A 27970-nucleotide genomic window follows, 5' to 3' on the forward strand; every position below is an offset into this window, starting at 1 on the left:
ATGAAAATTCAACGCGAAGTAGATTAATAGCGATATACTAATATACTAATTACATGGGATATAATAATATACTACACTAATAATGGATTTTTTCATACTTTTCGGTTATCCGACCAACCCCAGTCCCCAATTGAGTAGGATAATCGAGGCTCTACTGTTTCAAAAGTTAGCAAAAGCATACTGTTTTCTCGTTACTAAGCGAAATATGTTTATTAAAGTAATCAATAATTTATTTCCAAATAATAATTAACTAACAAACAATTAAAAGTACTGTATTACGGGATAATATTAATTTTACAGTATTTAAACGAGGGTGTTTTTTACAAAGTATTGTCATCTTCTAAATTTTTTTTTGGTTGTTGATCTTGATCAGAAATATCAGCAACGACTTCCTTTTTTTTAATGTTTACTATAAAATTTTTTTATGTATGACAAAATTTAAAAAAATGTTATTAATCGAAAATGTGTTCTAGTTGGTTGCGTTTGTTCAATAGAGGAACGGACGATTTTTTCCAGAATTTATGTTCGAATAACGAATTGTTCGAGTTAAAAACAGCTCGAGTACGGAGATGTCGCTGTATTTCGTTCGTCATTTTTACGAATAGTTACTTAAATTAATTAAGGTTAAAAAAAGTTAATAACACTTATCTAAGGATGTTTAAGTAAACTTTACTAAATATGAAGATTAATCTATAAAAACAAAACACAGTGGCGGTCTTAAAGATTAAAGCACAGGTGTTAGTCTGTGATTAAAGTCTGAAAGCAACGACAACGACACCTGGTTGAAAGGAAAGCAAGGACAAGGAAGAAAAAATGTTACTATCAGTTTTTATTATACCTGACGAAAAACAGAAAACATATTGAAAATTTCAATGTTCTAAAATTCATGTACAAATTTGAGATAATGTGCATGTTTACTCGAATAAAAAAATATTGAAGAAAAAAGTTTACATTAAAAGTTGTGAAATTTTGTATGGAAGATCTTCCAAACCGTGTTGTACGGGGATATCCCCAAATTTCAAACTGTGTTGTACGAGGATACCTGTATTGCAAAAGACAGAAGAGATCAAAAAACAAACAAAAAATTTTTATAATTATTTTCTGAGGATTAAAACTAATTATATTTATCGCCAGCATGAAATTATTTCAGTAACGGCTTGTCGTTTTTAATATTTTCTAAAAAATTCCGAACAGCTGATTTTCATTTTTAATTTATACACAATTAAAGTTGACAATGAAGAGATGTACTCTTACAAGGTGAACCGGGACTTTGAGACAAACTTTAAAACCGGAACAATCCCGGTTAAGACGGGACGTATGGTAAGCCTAGTCAGAACTAGAATGAGCAACCGGGTACCGGGTAATGAAAACCCATGGAGGGGATAGCCTATAAAACTTCCTTGGTTTGTTTGCGCAGTTTCGATTCTCGATTCCGTAGATTGATACCTTAAGTGTTTCGGCCATCTGGCCATCTACTAATGTCAGTTAAAATGTTGATTTCGTGAACGTCTCTTCAATCCGAAAAAAAGATTTTTTTTCGGATTGAAGAGACGTTCACTAAATCAACATATAAAACAGCTAAACCATCGGAAAATTCAGTCAGTTAAAATGTTCAATATGACCATTTTTAGTTAGTTTCACCGTGGTTATGAACTCCGACGAAATTTGAATTTTTTAAAACTGACCTATTGGCACTAAAAGGACCTTTTTTCAGTCACATCTTGGGTATGACCGAGTGGCGAGAACCGGATCCCGACATATCCATCGTCGAAACTGACTCCGTCGAAAAATTTCTGAATTATTTCAATCATCCGAATTCGTTCCCGGATCCCCGAACTATAGGCTGATGCTAGCAATCGTCAGAATTCGGGTTCATTGTTTTAGAACCGCAATGTTCCTGAAGATGGAAGTCTAACATTATCAAATAAATAACTTTTAATTTTATTCATTTTTAACAATTTTATAAAATAATAAATATAAAAATTATATTATAAATTATAATTTTAAAATTTATTATAATTCTGAAAATTTCAAAAGCATCGGTGCTGCCTAAACGATATAGTGGCAATTTAGAGAGAAGAGTGCTGTAGTATTTTTGAAAATGTTGTAAGTTACTATCGTACAATTTTGAATGAAATTGTTTAGTGAAAGTAAAAAATTAAGAGAGGTTGTATTGACGCACATTAGCATGGCTCGTTATGTCATCAGATACTCCATACGTTAATTCATTATTAATCTTAAGAACAAAAAATAGTATGTTGCCATGGAATACTGTTACACGTGCTTATATTACATATTCATGCTTCTATATCAGTTACCATTTATTTGATGATAAGTTATTATATAAACAATAATCTTGAAACGCTTAAAAGATATGAAATATACAAGAAAGATTATAGATTATTTAATATTATAGGTTCATATCTTTAGATCAGTACATTCTATTAGCAGTTGTAAAAACAGTTTTAAAGTTCTTGTATTGTTACTAAACCTGCAGTATTGAAAAATTAATATATAAAGCATTTATTATATTATGTTGCAATGAATTTTTTAATTTAGTTGAGTAGTGGAAAAATACCCTTCCTTTATTATCTCAATCAATCTTTATTAAATAAACATCTCCTTTATTATTTGATATAATGGGTGTTATTACAAAGGGGGTTAAATATCATTGTTAGTTTAAATTTGATACATAAACAAAAAATTTATATAATGTTAACATGGCAAAACTGTCACTGAATAAAATTTTATGATAAAAATCAGATGATAGTGTAGTAACTTGGATATCCAAAAGAATATTACGAGAATCAAGAAGGTGTTTTCTCATATCCCTTACTGTCATTCCACAAAAAGAATGCTCAGCATCGCATGAGACATTAATTATTTTACTGTTTAAGTTTATTGAAAACTATTTCCTTCTTTTATAATTAAAATGGCATTAAGAATAGAAAGTGTTCTTTTCAACAAATAGAACAATGGTCCTTGTTTTTGATTAAAGCTTCTTTCATATGGCATGTCTGGTCCCCTTGAGGTTGGCGATCATCTCGGAGCATGATTTTAGCTAAATAATGAAATTACATTTATGCATTTGTTTTTTAAATTAGATAAATTACAAGTTTTTCAAATATTGTATGTAAATACCAAAATAACTAAAATATATTGAAAGTTTTAAGTAATGTTATATACAAATGATTTGATAGAATAAATTTCAATAGTAGGAATAAAATAATAATTGTATTTTTACAATTTAATATAAAATAATGTAATTACTGTAAATATATTTTAATTTTTATTTTAACTATAGTGTCAATTTAAATTTGTCATCAAATGTCTCTTTCAGATAGAAATTTAAGTGAACATTATGAAGTAGTAATGGCAAATATTATTAGAATAAACAATGCAGGTTAGCAATTTTGTTATTTAATATGTAATAGTAATATAAGATATAATAAATTTATAAGATAGTTTATAATATTTAATGAAATAGCTTTTATGACTGGTTTAAAGTCAAATTTTGTGTATAATATGAACTAAACAATGAGATTTTTTTCATTTGAAAAAATTAATTTCATATTTTAAAATGTTTTCTTATTTCTGTTTTGTATATGATTCAGCTATTTTATAGAAAATTATTTGTTTCAGTATATGTTACATTGATTTAGAATTTGCTGTTTATAATAAATAGTCTTTCTATTTTCATTTCAGTTTAAAAAGTACTGATAGCTAAAATTTTTTAAGTAATGTTCTATATATTTGTGTAAATTTTATAAAAATGAATAATTTAAATTTGGAAAATACTAGTCATATTATTCCAGTATATTTTTTAAAACATAAATATTTTGTGAAAGTGTCTTTTTTGGATTGCAAACAAATAATCATTAGTTTAAAATAAAATGGAATAGTTAGTGAAGAATTTTTGAGTTTTAAACTAAAGCATTAGTTTCAAGTTCAATGGAAATGTTTTTTAAATTTTGTTTAAAATTAAATAAAACATAATTTAAAACAGATTTATATATATATATATTTATTTATTTATTTTTCAGATTTGAATTACTAATAACATTATAGATATTCTGAATATTGTAGAGCGTCGTTTATCCGAAGGAATTCCAGTCGACAAATTTAAATTTTTGCCAGTGCTGTGGCACTGTAACCTTTGGCTATGTCTTGGGCTACTCAAATATTTTACGTTTTTGATACTAAATTAACTTCTGAAGTATAATTTTTTATTGTTTTTATATTTTTCAATATATTTATTTTGTTCGTACAAAATAAAAAAATAATTTTTAACGATACAATAGTCTTCGTTAGGCTTAACATCGACAAAAATTCAACGCGAAGCGACACGCAACGGAGAAAAATTTCAACACAGGATAAATTAATATATTTTTTCATACATAATTGGTTATCCGAAAAATAAGTTATCCGAACAACCCCAGTCCCCAATTGATCTAGATAAACGACGCTCTACTTTATTTTTTAAATTTAACTATTTTAACAATTTACTAAAATATATTTTTAAGTAAACTAATTCACTGAGAATTGAATTAAATATGCAATTACTTATGAAAATCATTTGTGTTTTAGGAATTACAACCTAGAAAAATAATAGTTATTGGGCTGCAATTTTAAAAAATTACAGACCTGTAAATTCCCACTCTCATCTGTCTGTTTGTCTGTGTTTCCTTAATCTTGAGAATGGAGTTAGATAGATGAAAGACAAGACCAGATATGGAAACTTTAGGGGCAAGAGACTCCAATTAACAATATAAGAACTTTTGATACAAACAAGAAGTCATGTTATTTCAATTCAAAAATTTTCCCTGAAAGGTGTTAGATAGATGACTGGCATGACTTTATTGTTAAAGGAAAAATATGTGTACAGGGACAAGCCACTACTAATTTAAGCTACTACTTAATTGAGGGTGGAGAGCATATAATTTAAATTAAATTAATTAAAAACTTCAGCCTGGCATTTTGACAATGTCACACTAAATAATTACTCTTTTTATATTTAATTTTTTCAGGATTTTAGAAATGTATTGTTCCAGGTGCAATGATTATTATTATAGAATAATAGAAATTTCATATTCATACATTCCTTATTCATGAGTTATTCATGAAAAACTGCTACAAATATGAAAACTGTAAATACAGAGAAATATATTGATAAAATAAGATTAGAATTGAAAATAAGAAAATTGAGAAAAAGTATATTTTTAAAAAGACCATTATTTCTTTTTAATCTTATTTTTTTAATCTACAGTAAGACCCTGCTTAATGCTGCCTCGCTTAACGCTGATTCAATATAACATGGTCTGCTTGAAGCCTAAAAAAAGCTCAAAATTTACACCGATTTAAATTATTACAACATTTCATTGATTCGTATATATGTGTAATATCATCATTTACAAACACAAACCAATTAGAAAAAGGTAGCTAAAGGTGTACTTTCTTTAAATCTATGTTTGTTTGGTGCAATTTTGGAAAAAATGTAACATCATGGATACCATAGGCAATATTGGCTTCGCTTGGCAAGAATTAACTGATAAATGCACGAATGAAGTGTGGAAGAGTTATGGTTGAAAGTATCCAAGAATTCTCTACGAGAAGCGCTTACCACTGTATCATTAGGTTGACTAAATTGTCAACCTAATCAATACAGCAGGACTAGGAGATGTAGACGAGGAGCAGGAATTACTGCAGGTTTCTGATGAGAGTCTTACCAACGATGACCTTCAAGAACTGGCAGAACAAGGAATTCATGTGGAACTGGAAAATAGAGATTCTGAAAACGAAGAACCCAAAAAATTTCTTTACAAATTTCCTTAGTAAAAATTTGGTAGCGATAACCGAAATCGTTGATCAAATTGTAGTGAATGATCCAGATTATGAAAGGAATGCAAAAGCAAATCGAGGCATTTTGAATGCAATCTTCTGCTACCGACATTTGCTTAAGGAAAGAAAAAAGCGACAAATGAAACTTCATGACTTTATTGCAAAAGAACAAGAATTTCAGAAAAGTCAGGACCTTCGTTACAATTTTACATTTCTGTGTGCATATGTTTATGTGTTATTTAACATATACAGTGGTGCCTCGTATAACGTACATAATCCGTTCCAGGTGCACGTCTGTTAAGTGAAAAGTCCGTTATACAAAATGCATTTTCCCATAGAAATACATGTTAAAACATATAATTTGTTCCGCAGCATAAAATAATTGTACTGTACCATAAAAAAAATTAAAATGGAGCAGTCAGCAATTATACTGGGTAGTCAGATGTGAGGAGGAGGTGGAGGAACACTTTCTTCACACATTCATACAGATACAGACTTTTTACACATTGCAGCAGGTCTCTTTTTATTGTTTTGTAATTGGAGTCAGATTCAGGAGAGGCTACTGGAGCTTGCAGGGTCAACTCATCTTGTTCCATCCTTTGTTTTTTGGCAGTTGGCTTCTTGAAAAACATGTCCAAGGTGATCTGTTTCTCTCTCTTCTTCAACACCTGTTGGAAATGATGGGCAAGGGTGTCATTGTACAGATCATTTATCCTGTTGGCCTCAGCTCTGTTTGGATAATGAGTGTTGGTAAACTGTTGAACCTCTCCCCATTTGACAAGGAAGTTTTTGTCAACTTTCACTCCTTCTGATGATTTCTTGCTTTGTTTCAATTGAAATCACCTTTTTGTTTTTTTAGAAGCCATGATTTGCACAAAACTTGAATAAATGTAAATACCCTGCACTGAGGTGATGTACTGTATGTAATAAACAAGAGAGCAAGCCGAATCCCAACAGGAGCTCTGTACTTTAGATATACTAATAATATATTCTAATAATACTAATCTAGACTAATATTATAAAGAGGTAATGTTTGTAAGTTTGTTTGCAGCAGGTAATCTCCGAAACTACTCATCCGATTTCAAAAATTCTTTCACCAATATTTAGAATGGAACCTCAGGTGGACATAGGCTGTAAATTATTCCGTTAAACGTTCATATAAATTAAAATATATAATCTAGGTTAAGGCTTTTATGTCAACAGATGGCGCTACGAGTACCCTAAGTTTGCTTTTCTGTGAGGCATTATGCTTTTCTGTGAAAATGAACTAAAACAGATCATCTTCTATCTATCTATATAAATAAAAATGTAATGTTCGTTTGTTCCTACCGGTTCCTTTGAAATTTTGACACAATGCTGCATTCAAATACGCACGTGTTTTTATATAATATACATGTCGAAATCCCCCCCGGGGAGATGGACAGGATTAAGGCTTACCATAAAGTACTCTGTTTCTATTTATACTATTTTAGATGCAGTTTTTTGCATTTTTGATTGCGTTTTAATAGGGTACGTCAACAGAATATACACTACAAAGGGATTTTTCTATATTCCCCCCGTGGGTGAGAGGGACAGGATTAAGGCTTACCGTGAAGAACTTGGCATCTATTATACTATTTCAGATGCAGTTTTTTGCGTTTTAATAGGGTACGTCAAGAAAATGTACACCAAGGGATTTTTCGAAAAATTTCCCCCCACGGGGGAAGTGTTATACATTTATAATAGATACATTTTGAGCCACAACAATGCGTGGTGTGGTCTGCTAGTATATGATAAAAATAGCATATTGTCATTGGCAACGGTAAAAGAGTGGAAACATCATTCGCACTTGTTTGCCTCACGTAACTGCCGCACGGAAAGTTTGTTGTTCGCAGCCAGTCTGTTGCTCGAGTCACGTAATGGCCAAACAGAAAGTCCATTGTTCACAGCGTCCATTATTAGAGGCATACATTATACAAGGCACCACTGTATTATTATGCAAATCAATATAAAAATAACTTAAAATTAAAGTAAAATTTGTTTATTTTTTGTCGCGTGTTCCCCTATCCCTATTTACTCTATGTTCAAATGACCTCGTTTAAGGCTGTTTCCCTTATTGCTTTGTGGTCTAGGAACGCATCCTCTGCACTAAGCAGAGTTTTACTGTATTTCTCTTTTCTGTATTCACAGTTTGTATATTTGTAACACTAACATATGCTCTCCACCACAAATTAGTACTGTCTTGCCCCTGTACATCATACTTTTTTGCTAGTAATGGAGTTTTGCCAGTCATCTATCTAACTCCTTTCAAGGAAAATATTTTAATTAAAATAATTCAAGTTCCAGTGCAAGTCAGAAGTTCATATATAGTTAACCAGTGCCTCGTGCTCCTAAACTTTCCATATCTGATCTTGACTTTCATTTATTTAACTCTGTTCTTGAGATTAAGGAAAGACATACAGATAGACAACAGTGGGAATTTCTAGGTCTAAATTTTTTTCAAATTGCAGCCCAATGAAGACAATAGCTACAGCATAGTAAATAATGAAATAAGTAAAATATAAATCAAATTCTTTAAGTAAAAGAAATAATCAGAAACATAAAGTTTGATTTCTGATTTTATATTTTATATAATTTTATATTTTGTTTGGTATTTTGCTTTGTACATATTTTGAATTTACAACAATTAACTGTTATAGATAACTGATGTTAAGTTTACAATAAATATTGTTATTTTTTGATTTGATAATAAATCAAAAAATATTGTGCTAATTATTGTAGTAAGCAGTTCTATTGATATTTTTATGATGGAAGTTGCAAAGTAGGTTTTAAGAGCTTTTAAAAATATACAACTTAGAGTTACTATTAAAATCATTATATATGCAAATTCTCACTTAATGACATAGATAGGTTCTTTGAAACTGCAACATTAAGCAAAAACACAAAACTATATAATGAAAACAATTGTACTATAGACTAAATGATACAAGTAAGATATAATTTGATTAATATTATTCTTATTAGGTTGTGTTGGCAACTTCTAGCATTTATTTTCCACCTCAAAGAATTATTTTTACTATTTATAAAGAAAATTCAACAATGATAAATGTAAATAATCACAATGATGCAGAACAAAACAATGTTAAGTGAGAACTTACTGTATTTAACAATAATAATTATGTAAGAGAAGCCAAAATATGAATTCCTAACATTAAAACATTTGGTTGATTTTTCTTTTAGTTGACTGTTATAAATTAGCTGTTTATAAATTAATCTAATTTAAAATAAACTTCTTATTAATGTATAAGATATTTGTCAATTTTTAGACCAAATTAATTTAACAATTGAATTAAAAAATAACATGATAAAAAATTAATATACTATTGAAATTTTCTAAAATCAAAAGATATTATTTTGTTTATTCTAATTTGTATTATGGAATATTACAAATTAGGATAAACAAAATTATATTTGTAACTAGTTTGAGTTATAATTTCATGTATTCATATTCTTATATTGTTAGAAAAATTTAGACTGAATATTTTAAATATAATTTAAACAATTTTAATTTATTATTTAAATTGTTTTCACTTTTGTAAATGTTTTGTGAAATTATCCTTGTAAATTCTGAAGAAAAACATTTTATATAGTATTTGACTTTATTTTTAAATAATCTTTTACTATTAGTTAATTTACTGTGTAAATAAACTATCTCTTTTTGATAGTTTATTTACACAAAAGAGGAATTCACAAAAGATTTTAAAAAGATCATCATTTTAATTTTAGATATTTCTAGAACACAAAAAAATATTAAATGGTATATTTTTGAGTTTCTAGGAATGATTTTTATATATTATTTATGTTGTTATATACTATTTTTTATTATCCTATACATAATACTGATATAGAATGGTATACAGCAACAATGGGCAAACTAATGCAACAAACTGTGTATTTCTTAGGAGAAACTATCAGAGAAAGCAAACTGCAGCCTATCCTCCTATATGTATATATATAATTCTTATGTATTGCTAAATTCAGGGTAGGGGATTTCTCTGTTGTTTTTTGGAGAATAAATACTAATCATTTAAAATACTCACAAATGTTTTTACATAACTTAACTTTATACACTTTTTTTAAAATTGATAATTAGTTTCTATAAAAATATGAACATTTTTAGAAGGATATAAGATAGCAATACCAATATAATTATTTATATTAAGTGCTCTTTTTGTCACGTTTTTTAGATCTACCATCATATAATATGGTGATACTATCTTACATCCTTCTAAAAATGTTTATGTTTATATATATATACAGTAGAACCCCTCTAGTCCGTCCTCGGCTAGTCCGTCACTCCGGTTAATCCGACCGTGGTTGGAGTCGAGAAACTTGTCCTGACTCGTCGGTGACTCACCATCCGTGGCATTTTTCTGTGTTCGTTACAGTATATGCTTTACATTGTGTGTACATGTACAGTTTTGTGTGTGTTTTCAACATGTCAGAAGTGAAACGTAAACACGTTACTCTTTCATTAAATGAAAAATTAGCAGTGCTACAAAGACTGGACAAAGGGGAAGATTGTTTATTTTACTTTTTTCTGATAATCCGACGTTTTTTGCGTTCCGACCAGTCCCAAAGGTGACGGATTAGAGGGGTTCTACTGTATATATATGTAAACACATACGTATCCATCATATTTATTGGTATTATTAGTGTATACATTCTCCCTCATTGAAGGATATGATACAATACAACTGATACAGCAGAAAATAATTATAAAATAGAGGAAGACATTTTTTTGGATTGAATCTTAGCTATTGAAATATATAAACTGAAGGTTTCGTGATCCTCTAAAATGAAGAATGCGCAATATATAAGATATATTTATATAACTATTTGTTATTTTTATTTGATTTTATATATATTAAATAGTATTCACTATTTCATTTATATTTTTTTGTCTTAATGATACTTTCAGTATAACTTTATGCTGAGTATCAATATGATTAATAATAAATGTCATACAATGTTTGTTTTGTTTGATATATATCTTGTCACTTTAATTAATCACTTATAGAAAATTTGCTACATCTCTGAAAAGCTTTGATTCATTATTAGATGGATTGACATTTTTGGCTATTAAGTAATTTTGCAGGATTTTATTTCTGCCAGATAACATCAGCATCCTGCTAGAGTTACAGGCCCTTTCCATATGAACAAAAAAAGTCAAGAGTTGAATCATGAGTTGTTAAGTGAACTCTTTCAAGTGATATTCTCTGAAACATGCCTCCTGTAATGCTGAATGACTTGCAAAAACTCATAAAAATTTAAAATAAGAATGGATGAAAAATACTTTTGTGACAATGAGGTTTATTTTCAAGGTATTTTCAAGGCATGTAGTTAATGCTGTTTGTTACATTCTAGCAAGCTGTTTATAATCTGTATATTACATATTTGATAAGCTACTTCCTAATGAGAAATTGAGAAAATTTTTTTTAAAAATATAGGACCAACTTTTGGATTTAGCTAGAGGATTTGGACATAGCTAGAGGATATGTAACGAAAATTTTAGAGCAGGATATTCTTGATGAATAATTTCTGGTATAAGAATGTCTTACAGTTAAAAGTTGCTGATGTCATCCAGTAAGCTCACATGCTATTATAAATATAAAAATCAACAGTAATAAAGTGTAAAGAAGTTCAGACTGCTACAATACATTATTTTATAGTCTGTGGCTTATACAAGTTTGAGATTAAAATTTTACAAAAACTTAGAATAAATGCATTTTTTTTATTATTTGTTACAAAAGAATCCGTGATAAGTAGAATGATTTATTGTGATGAATTGCTATTTTAGTATCCTTTTCTTTATATATATGCAAGCAATATTTTAAATTAAATGCTAGAATCAATACTTCACAGTATTTTAATGAAAGTGGAATTAAATTTGTTCTTAAAATCAAATTCTTAAATATTTTTATACATTAACATTTCTTTGCATGAATGTGAAATTTAAAATATATGTGTTTGTGTATGTCTATACATATGCACATATACTTTTGTCAAATACTTTAAGAATTTAATGATGAAAGAAGTATTGAATATAAAAAATTAATTTCAATAAAGAAAACTTTAATTAATTTATTTTATAGAGAACCAATTTATGCAAAATTATTGCATAAACTGGTTTTGTCAAAAGAAATTGATGAAAAGTAATTCATTCAGAGCTATTAAATTTTTGAAAACTGAGATATGATTTTTGATTTTTCGTAGAAGCTGCAATTGAATAATTAATTTATTATGGATGCAGAATTTCCCTTTGGTGTTTATCTTGATTCTGATTTTTATGATCTGTTTGATTCAAGCGATAGTGAGGTATATTCTAGTATTAGTGAAGATAATAGTGAAGAAATTGACTCATTTTCTAATTCTGAGTCAAGCAATGCTCTTGAGTCAGATATGTCCTCTGCAGAGAATGAGATTCCAACACCAGACCATGAAAGTGAAAGAAGTTTGTCAGATGTAGATGAACCAATGCATGTAGAGACAGAACCAGAAGAGAATCCTCAAGTACCCACAGAAGAAGTTAATGAAGATCCTAGTGAAATAAATGAAGAACAAAGTGATGCTTTACCTGTAACGACTCCAGTGACAAACACACAAAATATTTCAACTCAGAATAAAGAAGTTCTTACCACACCATCATTAGTTAAAAGATCAAACACTGCTGTTTCTCCTGGTGCTGATGATGATGGTCAAGTAAGAATTATTTCAAAATAAAGTAAATAAAAAGTATATGGCATAGGTCTATGACTACTTTAAGAAAACAAAGTTATATGAAGAAATTTCAATAATCATTAAATAAAAATTATGTATTTAATGAAAGCTTAAACTTTGATTTTTACATAACTACATCAATATCTATGCAGACTTCAAATATACAATATTGCACAATATGTTTAACAATACAATATTCCAGGACACATTTCATTTCATATAATGGAATTACTTCATAATTGCTGTGCTGTAATAGATAAGTAAAACTGAAGTTTTTTAAGCTTTGTTTGTAACCTTTTATCGTGTGAAACTTCATGAAAAAGTTGAAGAATATAAAGTCTGAAATTTGAACTCTGGGAACAAATAATGCTATAGCATATATTCTAAGCTATATAAAAGTTTGAGTTTTACAGAGAAATTGATGTACTTAGGTAGAAAATCAAACTTTAAGTGTGCATTTATAGGTATTTGTTCTATATGATTATTATTTTGAATGCTTTTTATGTAACTTTGTTTTTCTTAAAAGAAATGAATTTTATAAACATTCTGTATTTTAATTAAAGACATTTAAATGTAGAATTTAAAATTTAAACTTTGTAATATTTGAATTACATATATATAATATAAAATACTATAAAAATTATTACATTTAAAATTTTTTAATAAATATTTATCTACAGGTATGCTCAATATGTTTTGAATTATGGACAAATTCGGGTCGTCATAGATTAGTTTCTTTAAAATGTGGTCACTTATATGGTCACAGGTAAATGATGGTTGAATAATTTTTTTATCTAAATTAAAATTAATTATATTTTTATTAATGGAATAAAATAGTTGCATAGATAAATGGTTGAAAGGTCAAGGATCAAAATGTCCACAGTGTAATGCTCCTGCTAAACGTACAGATTTCAGAACAATATTTGCAAAGAGCTTGAAGGTAATACTTTTTGTTTTTGTATATAAGATATTACTAAATTTTAATAATAATGTATTAAATCTTTTGCAAATTTGAGTATGAAAAATTATATCATATAAATACTCTTTAATTAGTATTTTAATATTGCAGGTCTTAGATACCTCAGAAAGAGATTCAGCTCTTAAAATGCTAGAAAAGGAAAAAGAATTGAGAAGAAGAGCTGAACTGGAAGTTGCACAAATCAAGGTAAAATATCAAATGGTACTTCAAGAATGTGAAAGAGTCAAAAAAGAATTAATGGAACAAAAGCAGTGGATTCAAGCAGCAAAGTAAGTTTTATAAATTAAAAGTTATATATTTATTTTTTACTATTTTTCAAAATAGATTTATGATCCAATCTGTAACAAGTTTTAAACCAAGTCAAACTTTGTTAAGATCATTTAGACTTTTTTAAAAATCTGTTACATTACATGCAGATAAAATTAATTAATGTAAAAATTGCAAAATGTGTTATTTTATAATATAACTTGGTTATTCCCAATTGGTTTAATATAGATTTCTGTGGTCAATGAAATTTTGGAAGGGGTCAGTTGGGGTTGATGAAAAAATCAGATACTTATTGTATTTTTTTAAGAATTTCAGATAATTTTGAAGTAAGAATAATATAAATCTTGTGGGAAATTCATTAACTGATTTAATAATTTACTTGATATTTTATGCAAAATATTGGAAAATAACGAAAATTTTAAGGCAGTCAATTGAAAAGAATATTTTCTGTATGAGGGTCAATGCAAGATAAAGATTGGAAACCTCTACATAACTAGTAATATACAACTTTACAATGTACAGGATTCAAAAGTGATGGATAAAACTTTATTTCTTAAACCTAAAACTTTATTCTGTAACTTGGTTATTTTTGAGAAAAACCTTTATTTTAAATCAGTTTACTATTTCAACATTAACTAATGCAAACTACCACAGTCATTATTAATTGGTTTAGAAACAAGTTACATTTAGTTAATTAATAGTTAAAGAAAAATTAAATTTGCAAGAAATGCTTTCACTAGCTGTTTAAGTTTCACATCTATGGATAATAAGAGCATATACTGTACATTAAGAAATTGTTTGAATCTTTAATACATTTTTGTAGCAGATTCATAGCAAAACTAGCTCTTTTGCAAATAATGACAGCAAGCAAATTGTTTGTTTTGTTGTTTTTCATTACTAATTAGACTTAAAACTGTGAATGATTTGAAATAAAAATTTTTCTCTGTAACCTAGTATATTTGAGAATCTGATAGATGTGTATTAACATTTTTACTGTAAATTTAATAATTGACAATCCCATAAATTTTTGAATCACTCTGTATATGTATAAAATTTTAATATGCACCATACAAATACAGACAACTCCCATATAACACTTTACTTGTATAATGTGGTTTTGCTCTAAAGTAGTTAGAGAATTATGGCAAATCTCACATAACCATGGTATTTTCAAGCTTTGTGCAAATTTCCTTTTATGTTGGATATAATTATTCAGTATTTCTATTTATTTACTACTTTCCCAGTTGCTATATATAACAGAGGAAAGGTATGATGATCAATCAAAAAATGGTCCCCCCAGATTTTTACATTTTTACTCAGGAAAGTCGAGAAATGAAAAAAAAAATTTGGGGTTTTTTCCTTCATGTATGGATGTTAGTGTATGGGGGAGGCACGATTTTGTTCACCCTCTTTGAAGCTTAATAACTCCTGTGCTTTTTGTTGAAAATATCTGAAATTTTGCAGGGAGGTTTGTGTATTAGGGAGATTGATAAAGGCTGAGGAGGTGGAAAAATAAAGAAGGTCATGTGTATCTCCAGTAGGGTCAGATTTAATGACGATTTTACTTATTAGCATTTACAATTTATTATAAAACCAAAATTTTTGCCAAATTATAATAGTTAAAAATATAAAAAGTTTTTAAATAAAATATAACAGATGGCATCACCAAATATTGTTGGATTTTTTTTTTTTATGAATCTTGGTGTTATATCTGCCATTAAAACTCATTACATGAGAAAATCATTAGATTTTAGAAAAAATTTAATTCAAAATTTATTGAAATGATAGAAGCATGAAATAAATATTTTTCAATTATAGACTGTCAAATTCATAGTTTTATTGCTCAAAGTAAAGCCATCAATATTTAATGTATGTTGGAAAAATATTTGGCCAAAGTTAGTTCATTCAGGAAATTTGACTAAATCAGTGCAATAATAGAACTTTTTACTAAAGTTGTGGTGCAGATGTAAATGTATTTAAAAAACAAACTTATAAAGCATTAGTATGTTAATATCATGTTTTTTAAATAGTAAGAAGAGAAGGTTTTGATGATATGATAACCAAATATATTCAAGAATTACTGGTGGAAAAAGCTGCCAAGTGGATTTTGTGGAATGATGTCAGAGATGTAAAACAAAATTAATTCATAGTGCAGATGACAATTCTGAGGTATCAAATTTTATACAAACAAGCATACAGAAATGCATAAACAGCTGAGTAATTAGAATATTAGAATCTTATTTTTGGATGTAAATCCTTCAGCTTAAAAAGAGCACAAAGTTCAAAAGAGTTTTTAAAATTGTTAGCTACATACCATGAAATTATAAAGTTTCACCAAGCAAGAACACATAACTCAGATTATGGTTTTTTTAAAGAGAGCTGAAGAAAAACAAAATCTAGATGGTACAGATGAAAGTTCTCAAGGCAAGCATATTTTGCAATAGAGAAAACGTTCATATTTAACTGTGTTTAGTAGTGACAAGGAAATAAAAAATTAAATGAATGCATATTATTTGTCATGTTTATACCTTGTGAGACATTTGTTTAGTTATTACTATTATGAAAAAATTTTCAATAATAATAAAAAGAAACTAGCATATTTTTATTAGCTTCTGGGTGTAACCTCACTTTTTTTCCTGGTTCTTATAGTTCACATAACACTGTTTTTTGCACTATGTAAAATTTTTATAGAAACTTAACCACTATATTAAATGATAGTTATAAATACTATGTTTTAAATAAATAAAGTTTTTTTATTATTAAATATATCTTATTTTTGTAGAGCAACTAACAGGATAGATAAACGAGATATGCTAGCATCACAAAGTTCTTCAATAATTTCACTTGTTTTAGAGAAAACGTTAGATTTATGTAAAGATGGTGGCTGTAGAGTTCTTACATCTTGTGATATATTAAATATGCTAATTGTTTCACAGCCAAGTGTTAATAATCTATTTCCAGGTTTTGGAATTAAAAAAGTAAGTTGGAATTAAAAAAGCAAGAAGAATGATTTCTCATTTGTCATTTAATAATAACATTTTCATTATGTTTTATAGATTTCTACTATGGACTTTAGAGTTTCAGAATTTGTTAGCATTCATCAAAAACCAATTAAAGATATTGCCTTTCACAGAAGTGATACTTTGGTGCTAACGGCTTCTATGGATCGATCAATAAAATTAACAAATGTTTTGAGTAATAGCATTGTTCAATCGTAAGTGCTACATTAACAATTCTTAAACTGCATAACTATTTTAAATCAAATGAACTGAACATTTTAAATTTCAGTTTTATCTTATTCACAGTATTAATAAAAATTCTATTGTTTTAAATTAAATTTAATATAAAATTTGCAGAATTATTAATTAAAAATTTTTTTAAGTTTTTGTATTTTATGAAAGCTTTTTGCATGGTTTTAAAATAAATAATTGTTTAAATAATAAATAGAAATAAGCATATGTTTGATAAATATTATAAGTCTAAAAATTAGTTTAATGCTAAGTATTTTTTTAAATATTTTTGTGCTGTGAATAACTATTTCTTATAAGAAATGTATCATTTAGTATTTCTACTTTTACTTAATACTTCAATGTCACATTGCTATTTACAGTAAAACACATTAATTGTATATATTTTTAACTCTGTCTGTCCTTTGGGCACTAAGATGGCCTAGTTTTTCAGCAAGATTATTATGGGCTTAGCCAGGCCCTCAATGGGGTGGCTCGGTGGCAAAGGATAGGACTGAACATATCCAGATGGACCACCATCCCCCAAAAAAGTCCTGGGTTTTCAACCCATCTGGATTTGATTCCAGATTCCTCAGAGTGGTAGGCTTGCCACTCAGCCGTCCTGCCATCACATTAATTGTATTTAAACATATTACAAGATTATGTTTTGGTCTTTTCAGATATTTTGCTTTTTATAAAAAAAATAGAATAATTTAATTATTTGCTAATTTTATGATCTATATTTTCTTAAGTGACACTTTTTTACTAATAGATTTTTGTTTGTAGCAATATTCTAAATAATTTGCTAGGTTAATAATATATTTTAAGTGTCTGTANTTTATCAATCTCCCTAATACACAAACCTCCCTGCTTATTAACCTAGCAAATTATTTAGAATATTGCTACAAACAAAAATCTATTAGTAAAAAAGTGTCACTTAAGAAAATATAGATCATAAAATTAGCAAATAATTAAATTATTCTATTTTTTTTATAAAAAGCAAAATATCTGAAAAGACCACAACATAATCTTGTAATATGCTTAAATACAATTAATGTGATGGCAGGATGGCTGAGTGGCAAGCCTACCACTCTGAGGAATCTGGAATCAAATCCAGATGGGTTGAAAACCCAGGACTTTTTTGGGGGATGGTGGTGCTTATGTTAACTTGTATGTTTAGATGTACAGTACCTCCATACTATAAGAATGTACCTCCATACTATAAGAAAATAATAGACCACTAACAACTCTAATCTGGTTAATTTTGGCTTTGCTTTTACAGTAACTTATTTTCAGGTATCATCTTACCCATTGACTCCCCTTTTTGTCTTATCTCATAAAATACAGCTAGATTTCAGAGTTATGAGATTAGGTTACAAGTAGCAGATTGAGATGTTTATATGGATCTATGCTACTAGATTTGGGCAACTTATCACTCTTTGGGCTACATTTCAAGGATTATGCTTTACTTTTTATAAAACCTATCTAGTAACTTTACTTGTGATGTTTTTGCTGAACGTGTACTCTTTACCTACTGTTTATTTATATTATTATTAATAATTAATTAATGAAAGTAACATTCGCTATATTCTCATTTGCTTAATACCAGGGTAGCCAAGCTCCTTGATAGTCCGAGCCATTTTTCAAAATTTGAAATTTTTCGCGAGCCGCAATTAAATACGTATTAAAAAGGTATGCAAAAAATTCCAGATTACAAATTATATCCGTAGCAAGAGTGATACAAATTGTTTCCTCCAGAGCACAATGTCAACTGTCCATTGCAATGACAGTTTACAAATTCAAAATCGGTCTGGAGTCGGTCGATAACGGACGATTACGCCACTGTTTATGTTCGTTCGCGCAGTTTTCGATGAGTCATATCATTCTTAACTTGGACGGAAATGAAATTTGTTACAACGTTGCACTTAGTCTTTCATATTTGTTGTTAGTAATTTAAAAGACATTTTGAAACACATATGGAATGATAATAATTTTTTAAAATATAATAACACAAAAATGAAAAGGGAACTTGGGTACATTTATCGAGAGCCACAAATAATCCTTCAAAGAGCAGCATGTGGCTTGCGAGCCGCAGGTTGGCCACCCCTGGCTTAATATATTACATCAGTTATGTGGCATCAGGCATATTGTACAGAAATATATAAATATCAGATAATTTGAAGTAAAGATTATTGGGCTGCAATTTGAAAAAATTGTAGACCTATAAGTTCTCACTGTTGTCCATCTGCCTGGCTGTTCTTCCTTAATCTCGAGAATGGAGTTAGATAGATGAAAGTCGAGACCAGATATGGAAAGCTTAGAGGCAGGAGGCCTCGATTAACTATATACAAACTTCTGGTTTGCACCAAAAGTCATGTTATTTCAATTGAAAAATTTTTTCCTGAAAGGAGTTAGATAGGTGACTGGCACAACTCTATTGTTAACAGGAAAAGTATGATATACAGGAGCAAGACACTACTAATTTGGGGTGGAGAGCATATACTGTATTTTAAATTAAATAAATTAAAAGTTGTAGCCGAACATTGTGCTGATAAATAATTGCATATTGTTCCTTGAATTTCAAAGTAATAAGTATTTCCTGTAGTTAAACAAGAATACTTTTGCTTTAATAAAATTCTGTAAAGAATTTGCATGAATATTGTTGAATTGTTGAAAATATTATTGTATTTTGAAAGCACATTATTTTTTTTAATTGATTAATGTAACCAAATTTTTAAGTTTGAATATTTTGTTATATTTAGATATATTTTTATATAATTAAGTTTAAATATATCTAATTAATATTTTAAACAACTTTAGTTATACATTACCACTTGAAGCCTGGAGTTGTGTTTGGAGCAAGGATGATCCCAATCAATTTTTTGTAGGATTGAAAAATGGTAGTATTTTTCAATTTGATACAAGGATGACCAATAGTCATATATTTCAACTTCCTGCAGTTGGAATGAAATCACCTGTTATAGGCCTTCAGTACATACAGAAACAGTTAAATTCTGGTTCCAGGTATTTATTTAATTTTATTACAGAATTACAATTGTGATTTTTTGATAATGATTGTGAAATAAAGTATTAATTTATTGAAAAAAAAATTTGAATTAGATTTTAAGCAAAATTTAATATTAATCTGTAGTTATGCTTGCTGATGTAGGATATTGATCTGTTGTATATGTACTGATTTTGCTATTTAACTATTTTAATTATTGAAAAATATTCATTAATATTACTGAATATCTCACAGAGAAAAACATAATAATGTAATCCACAATACTAAACATGTTCTTTAAAAGACAATATTGAACTAAATTAATTAATTATGTGACTGGAGGGTTGGCATCTTTTTGGTGCCCTGTCAGGAATGACATCACCATGTCCCACTTGACACGGAAGCTGCAACGACAAGTTGATTAGAAAATAGGTCATGCAAGAGGTCACGTGAATGAGCAATCGGATTCGGGATGAGGCTGAGTTAGCAAGCAGGAAGGGACACATGCAGAGACTAGGTTAACTAAACAATCATTTATTTGTAAAAGAATTAGATGATATATACATTGTACTGTATTGAAATAACTGACCTATACACAGTAGGAGGTTGTGAAAGAGAGAGAGTTTACAATAGTTTGTGAGTTGATAAATACCTGGAGTAAAGGGTGTCCTAGGGGATGGAGTAGAGGTTTCGTTGTGACAAGGATGACAGGCTCTTAAAGTTGTTTTGTTTAGGATTATCGGGAAAGTTCCAAATCACTGATAGTTTGTCTTTGAAGAATCACTTGTAGGCGATGTCCGAGTTGCAAGAAGGTGAGATATCCAATCGGGTAGGATCAGGCACTGACACGATTACAAGTTGGAGAAATTTGTGATGACTTACTCCTGGAGGAACAGGCGATGACTTCTTTAGTTGTGGAGATTAAAATGGCGACTGACTCTTCAGCTGTTAATTATGCTATAAGCACGATATCGCCCGGCTAAGAGGTCAGCAGGTTACAGGAATGCATCGTTTTTGCTGTCGAGAAAGTGTAAGTGGAGATTCTCTCAGGTAGTAGATGACAACAATTATTAAACAAGTATGACGACATCGACGATCGATTTTTGTTAAAATTCAGATCATCACAATTACAAAGCATTTTTACTCTTATACAATTTGAGCTGCTTCAGTTGATGCTGTTCTGAAATGAATCAAATTCAAATTCATATTTATTTATGAGATTTTGATATCATGACTTTATGTAATAATTAATTATTTTTTGTTTCCTTAAGGAAGAGTTAGCAGGTATTGCTTTGGAAGTGATGACAGTGTGAAGACAGTAGTTTGACTGTCAACGCAAGCAACAAAATACATTCTATGAGAGAAGTATCCAAAAAATTTGTGCCACAATAGAAGAAATATTTGGCCAATTTTGGAAACTGTGGAAAAATAGGGCATGAACTAGACATTCAAATGTATATTTTGAAATTCTGAAATAACCTTCAGATTTCAAGAAAAAAGCAGTTGGCAAAGAATTTTGATTTCCTTTCCTATTAAGTGTGTTATTTCAGGTATTAAAGTTAGAATAATATACTTTGCAAATTATACAAATGTTTTGATAAGTTGAGTAGAATATTTGAAGACATTCATATAGAGCCATGTGCAAGATCCCAGTTTTGATCTTTAGTTGTAAAATAGTTCTCAAGAAAACTCATTTTTCTTGAATATTTCTATAAATTTTAAACTGGTTTAAAAGTAACGTTTTTGTTATTCTTAAAAAATTCTATTTGCCATGTCTGTGCAAAATATCCACAAAATCCATGTCTGTTTTAAAACTAGAGTAACTTAATTTTTTTATATTATATGTCAGGTGGTGTCCACTCTAGTTTTACATAAGGTCAATGAGAGCCTCATACCGGTTTTTCATATATTGTAAACAGCCAACCATATTATTTAAGTACACAAGAATAAATACATATAGTCAAATTTTATCTAACTTTATTAATATGATGACATATTCTACACAAGTTTTAAGTGCTGTATAAAGTATATATATAAGAACTTTTAACCTATCCCAAGTTGAATTTTTGTTGATGTTAAACCTAACAAAAAATTTTACATTTTTAAAAAAAGTAATTGTGGATATTCCAAAATTATTTTTTTATTTTCACAAACAAAATAGATATATTAATAAATATAAAAACAAAAAAAAAATTATATTTTGGAAGTTATTTTTAATAAAAAAATTATAATAACTAGCAATATCTAGTTTTAAAAACATACCAATACTGTAACGAGATATCTCAGGTCAAATGCTCAAAGTTAGAGGCCATGACCCCAAGAATTGTCGGGAATAACACAGGACAGGTTAATTAAGAGAAAGAAATAAAATACAAAATAATTTTTTTATTCACTAACACAAAGTGTGTTTTTATTTCAACACTTGGCGATGTTCCATCTTTATTCAGTTGATTTATTTACAAAATAATTATTTCAAAATTTTAAGAATAAAAATAAAATATAATAATAAATATTCATTTAAAAAAGTATCATATTTAACAAAGACCTTTGGTCAAATCTTTGAAATTTGGCATATAATTCATTAAAGATGTTTGCAGCAATTCTGTGAGATGCTGATTGGTCAACAGTGAACGATATTTCAACTTCACAAACCTCATTGTGGAGTACAATGATTCACAGTACCAAAAATTGAAATTAGATGGCAAGCAGCTTTCTTTAAGTGTTGATATTTTGATCCTGACATGAGTTTCCAAAATTCAATTAGAGAACTAGATTTGTGATGCATTTGCAATGCCTGATCTCCTTTCATCTCTAATAACTCCAATTCTCCAGCCACTTTTTCAACAAGTATTATTTTAGAAATTGGAAATCCATCTTCAATAATATCACAAATGAATGGGTTCATAAAATATGCAAATATAGATTTAAAACTTTTTAAATCTTTGAATCTACATTTGAAATCTGCTTGCAATCCTTCCAATTTTTCTTCTTTAATATTAATTATATAGGCTCTTAACCATGGAAAAAATGTCTAAATATTCTGGACTTAAGATTGTGCACAAAAAGCTGAAGTTTAGCTTCAAAACTAATTACAGTTTGTGACAAATCCACTAATCATTTTTTCCTTTCCTTGTAAAGCCAAATTAAGTGTTTGCAAATGTTCCATGATGTCTGTAAGGAACATGAAGTCAGAAAGCCAAGTTTCATTTTCTAATTCTGGGTATTTTTTTTCTTTTTCTTTTAAAAATGTTATGATAGGATTTAGGAGTTCTACAAAATGGCTCAAAACATTGTAAGTTGACAGCCATCAACAGATCATAAGGAGAGATGACTGATCATCTATTTTATCATTCAACCCTTCTAAACAGTTCTTAAATTGACAATGTGTTTTGGCATTTGTTCTAATTAAATTTACAATCTGCAAAACAATCTTCTACATATTTTCGTATTTTAAGTACTTTGCTATGAGATGCTTTAATGCATTATGCATTGAAGAGGTACAAACAGTGGAATTTTAGAATCATTGTTTAAAAGACCAATAAGACCTAGGTTTTTCTCTGTCATTGCAGGGACGCCATCAGTTGCAACACTTACAAGTTTATCATGAGACAATTCAAACCTGTTCATTACCTCATTAAGTGCATTTTTGACATTGATATCACAAGCTTTTTTCAGTAAGAGCTACTGGGTCTAACATTTTTTCTTTCACATTTACGTTTGCAGATACATAGCAGACAAAAACAGCCTATTGTGGATCATCCTAAATGTCTGTAGACTCATTGAGAGCTAAACTGAATGCTGTACAATTTTTCAAATCGCATATCAAATTATTTTCAACATTTTTACTAATTTCACTAATATGACACTCAGTTGTATGGCATGACATAGAAACTTATATGATCAGTTCATACAGTTTTGTATTATCTGGATTCAAAACTTTAACCACTTCTTTCAAGTTTCTTTTAATAAATTCTCCTCCATATGGACATTTGGCATGAGCAATATTCCAAGCTATCAAAATCTAGCTTCATTGGCTCTGTTATCTTTGCGACTAAAAGAAGACAAGAGTCCATATTGCTTATGAAGAACTGATTGCAATGACTTAAGTTTCTCTATTTGCAATTTTAATTGAGTGGATATTCAGTTGAAAAGTGGGGATGACTTACTTTGTAATGTTGACATAAATTGCTTAGTTTGCAATTGTAACTTTACAAATAAGACCATTATTGTCAATAAAAGCAAATTTTTCTACCCATTCGTTCTGAAAGCTTCTATTTTCTTGTTCATATTTTCGTTTTTTGATGTTTTTTGAGGTCATTTTAACAAAAAATTTAAGTAAATTTATTTCCAAAGTCTGAAATTCAAACAAAAATAAGTAAATAAATAATTAAAATAAAAATGTCTAAATATTAATTTTTTAAAAGATTCATAAATGGTGCAACAAATTGTCAAAGAAACAGGGTTTCTTAAAATAAAATAAGAGTAAAAACAAATTTAGAATAATTAAAGCAATTTTGGACTATATTTTTGGTTAATATTTTCTTGATAATTCTTAAACATTGTTTTGTTATAATTTACTACCAAAAATAGAAACAACATAACCAAAATCAAGCCAATGCTTTTCAGTTTTATTTTCAAAAGTTTTAAGTAATTGTTTAAAAAAACATGAAACTCTAAGTGCACTAATTGTAAACAATTAAAATAATTTTCTTAATCTGTATGTATGTCTTTAGAAAGCTTGTCCCAATGTTGCGGAAAAATTACACATCATAAACAAGTTTAAATTACTAAATAAAACAGTCTACTTACAGATTTTTTGAAAAAATGTGAAATTAGACACAGCTGATAAGAAGACTATCACTGAAATATACAACCACAAAATTGCACAAATCATAAATATACATGTGATCACTCCATACGTGCATGTAGTAATTTTTATAAGATTTGGCAAATGTTAACGACATTTACCAAAAATTGTATTATTTGAAAAATTTTGTAAATTTTGTAAATTTGAAAATAGTATGTACTACATGCAAATTACATACATGATGTAATTTGTAATAAAATAAGTAATAAAAATGTTTGATAAAAAGTTCTATCATATTAAAAATTTTTGTGCAATAAAACAAATTCCGAAATAAAAATGAAATCAGATTTCAGTGGGAGCTGCATTTGCCCATCATTATATGTATTCGATCTGAAATTACATTTCAAAAGTAGTTGATTCTATTTTTTAAAGCTTGTAATCATAAAAATGATTAAAATTTGGCTTAATTTCCATTATTATTAGTGGAAAACATAATATGATTTTTAAATTTTAAAAAGCACGTTCCTTAGTTGTGTTTCAATTACAGTTGTAATTGCATTTGTGAGTGTAATGTGAATTTTGCTTAAAAAGCAAGGTTTTAAACACACTTTTAATATAGTGCTGTAGAGAAAAGTCTAATAGAGATAGATTCATATGTTTAATGGAATGCCAAATTAAAAATTCTTATAAAATTTTTGCAAAACAATTTAACTAAACTTTTAATTTGTAATGTTAAATTGAAAATTTAATTTTACACAAAAAGGTAATTACAATTTTATGAACTATGCAATCTTATACAGAAAATACTATCTTATCAGATCTTATAGTAACTATTTTACAGTTTTTATAATTATATATAATTACATTTTAATTGAACATAATGAGAAAAAAAAATGTATTTTAATTTCTGTTACTGTGAAGTTTTGTCTGTTATTTTGATTTCAATGATTAGATTGGGTTATGGTAAGTTATGGCTCTATTCATTCATTCATTCACTACAATCTAAGATTTATCATGATAATTAAAGCTTCAAATCAGATATAATTTTTAAAATGATACAGTTGTGACAATGTGCAAAGCACTCTCCTATGCTTCTGCACCACGGGACCAAAGGGTAGGCACCTCTTTGATGCCACATCAGGACTGACACTACTGTGTCTCAATGAACACAGAAATTGCTATACCATTAAGATCATTTTTGCACATGTGGTCGTGTGTGGGTGCTTGAATGGAGGATTGGGAGACAGCCAGTGGAAGAAGTGCTCTCAACTACAAACTTAAAATTAAACAATACCTGTTTATTTACATATGCATTTTACCTTACTGTACATAAGTTATTTAAGGATCTTAGCTAGATGCTAATTTTATAAGGATCTCTACAAGATAGCTATTATCATTAATATCATGGGTCCCTGACTGTGAGAGTTCTCAATAGTCTGTGAGTTGATAAATACCTTAGTTAAATTGGGGTTGGTTCATTTGGGAATCAGAGGATTGGTGAATCGATGAACTTCTGGTATGCCAGGTGATTTGTTAGAATCTTCAACAAGTCAAAAAAGTGCAAAAGTCTCTTGATGTCTTGAGACAAGTAGATGGTAGGCAATGGCTTAAGCAGTATCCAAAAAGATTGGGCAAGAACACTAGTCCAAAGATGGCATACTATCAATGGCAATGAATGGCTTGCAATCATCATTGATGCCCTTCTTTTTATTAGAGGGTGGCATCCTTCCAGTTTCTCCTTACTCCCTTATTTGGAAAAGTTATAAGTCATGGTCAATGGTTGAATTTTGATCGTAGGTTCCGGGTGATATATTCATTGTGTCACCTGGGAATGGGAAGTGACTCCATTGAGAGATAATTAATAATCATGGAAAAAATTATAGCAACTTTTAATTAATACATTTCAAAAATAATTTTGTTCAAATATTTATCGTCAAATCCGGGCTCTCACACAGTTATTATTTTATAATTATTCATTATTTATTGCATTAATTTATTTTTCAGTTTGAATGGGTTGTTGAGTGGACAGTTATCTACTTGCTGTCTGTATGAAATGAAAAGAGAATCAGATTATAAGCTTCATCCACTACCATTAGAAGGTAGTTTTACTTCACTGAGTTATGAACCAGGAACTGGTCACGTTTTAGTGTCTTGCCGTCCGTCCGGAAAGCATGCATCAGTTACTCATATGGTAAATTTAATTTTGATTATTTTGATATATTATATAGTAATTTAAAATTATTTAAATTTGATTTTTTCTCAAAGCTCTGTGAATTAGCCATTGATGAAAGTAGCAGGGATTCAGATGTGGGAAACATTTGTTCTTGCAGTATTATACAGAGTTTTTCAGGTGGAGATAGTCAAGTACAAATTTCCAAATCAAATCTCTTCCTGCATCCAAAGAATGAAAGTTGCATTTTAGCATGTGCTGGAGATGAGAGAGCGCAAGCGGTAAGAATTTGTCAGTTTTCAAAAATATCTATTTCAAAAATATTTAGAATTAATCAATCAAATTAATTATTAAAAGGCTTTAATTTGGGATGCTTGCAATGGGGAGAGACTTCAACAATTGAAAGTTAACGATCCTCCAGTTTTGGATGTTCAGTTTTTTCGACTGGATCAGAATTATTTCCTTGGTACACTAACAGAAAAAACATTACGTCTGTATAAATGGACAAATATCTAAAATTATTTTATCTAAGGAAATATTTGTAAATAAGTAAATTCAAGCATATAATATTATGTATAATAATTATGGTCTTCCGACAAAAATTCTGAAAATTATTTCAATCAGATTTCGATATTTGTATTGTATAAAAGTTGTAAATAGATATCTGCATTTATGCATTAATTTCTCTTTTTTACATTTGCCTTTTCTGTAAAAGTTGGAAAATGCTTTTTTTATTTAAAAAAAGTTGTATTTTGGGATTATTCTCACCAGAATTAAAATTGAATAAAAATAATTTATACCCAAATGTTTTTAAAACCTTTTAGAAATAAAATGAAATAATTTTTTATTCTTGTAAAACATTTTTATTTATTTTTATTTATATGTGTTAGTTATGATATGTGATATTTATGTGACATTT

The 27970-nt window shown here is 28.6% G+C and overlaps 1 protein-coding gene across 8 annotated transcripts; it reads left to right on the forward strand.

Annotated features, from left to right (window-relative positions):
* Positions 1–2032: 2032 nt before the first annotated feature.
* Positions 2033–27871, forward strand: LOC111625293 (E3 ubiquitin-protein ligase RFWD3-like). 8 transcript variants are annotated; one of them, XM_023368406.1, is made up of 12 exons: positions 2033–2106; positions 3341–3403; positions 12094–12579; positions 13278–13363; positions 13435–13537; positions 13667–13845; positions 16626–16821; positions 16900–17057; positions 19891–20094; positions 26886–27072; positions 27147–27332; positions 27409–27870. In XM_023368406.1, the coding sequence occupies exons 3-12, from the start codon at positions 12121–12123 to the stop codon at positions 27565–27567; spliced, it is 1917 nt and encodes a 638-aa protein (XP_023224174.1). In that variant the 5' UTR covers positions 2033–2106; positions 3341–3403; positions 12094–12120; the 3' UTR covers positions 27568–27870. The 8 variants fall into 8 exon arrangements, with proteins under 8 accessions (XP_023224174.1, XP_023224178.1, XP_023224180.1 ...); XM_023368410.1 differs by having other exon boundaries at positions 2044–2106; positions 12293–12579; XM_023368412.1 differs by having other exon boundaries at positions 2058–2106; positions 12261–12579.
* Positions 27872–27970: the final 99 nt, after the last annotated feature.

The sequence above is a fragment of the Centruroides sculpturatus genome, unplaced genomic scaffold, assembly GCF_000671375.1.
Source record: "Centruroides sculpturatus isolate CEXI.00-Female unplaced genomic scaffold, Cexi_2.0 scaffold303, whole genome shotgun sequence".
Classification (NCBI taxonomy): Eukaryota; Metazoa; Arthropoda; class Arachnida; order Scorpiones; family Buthidae; genus Centruroides; species Centruroides sculpturatus.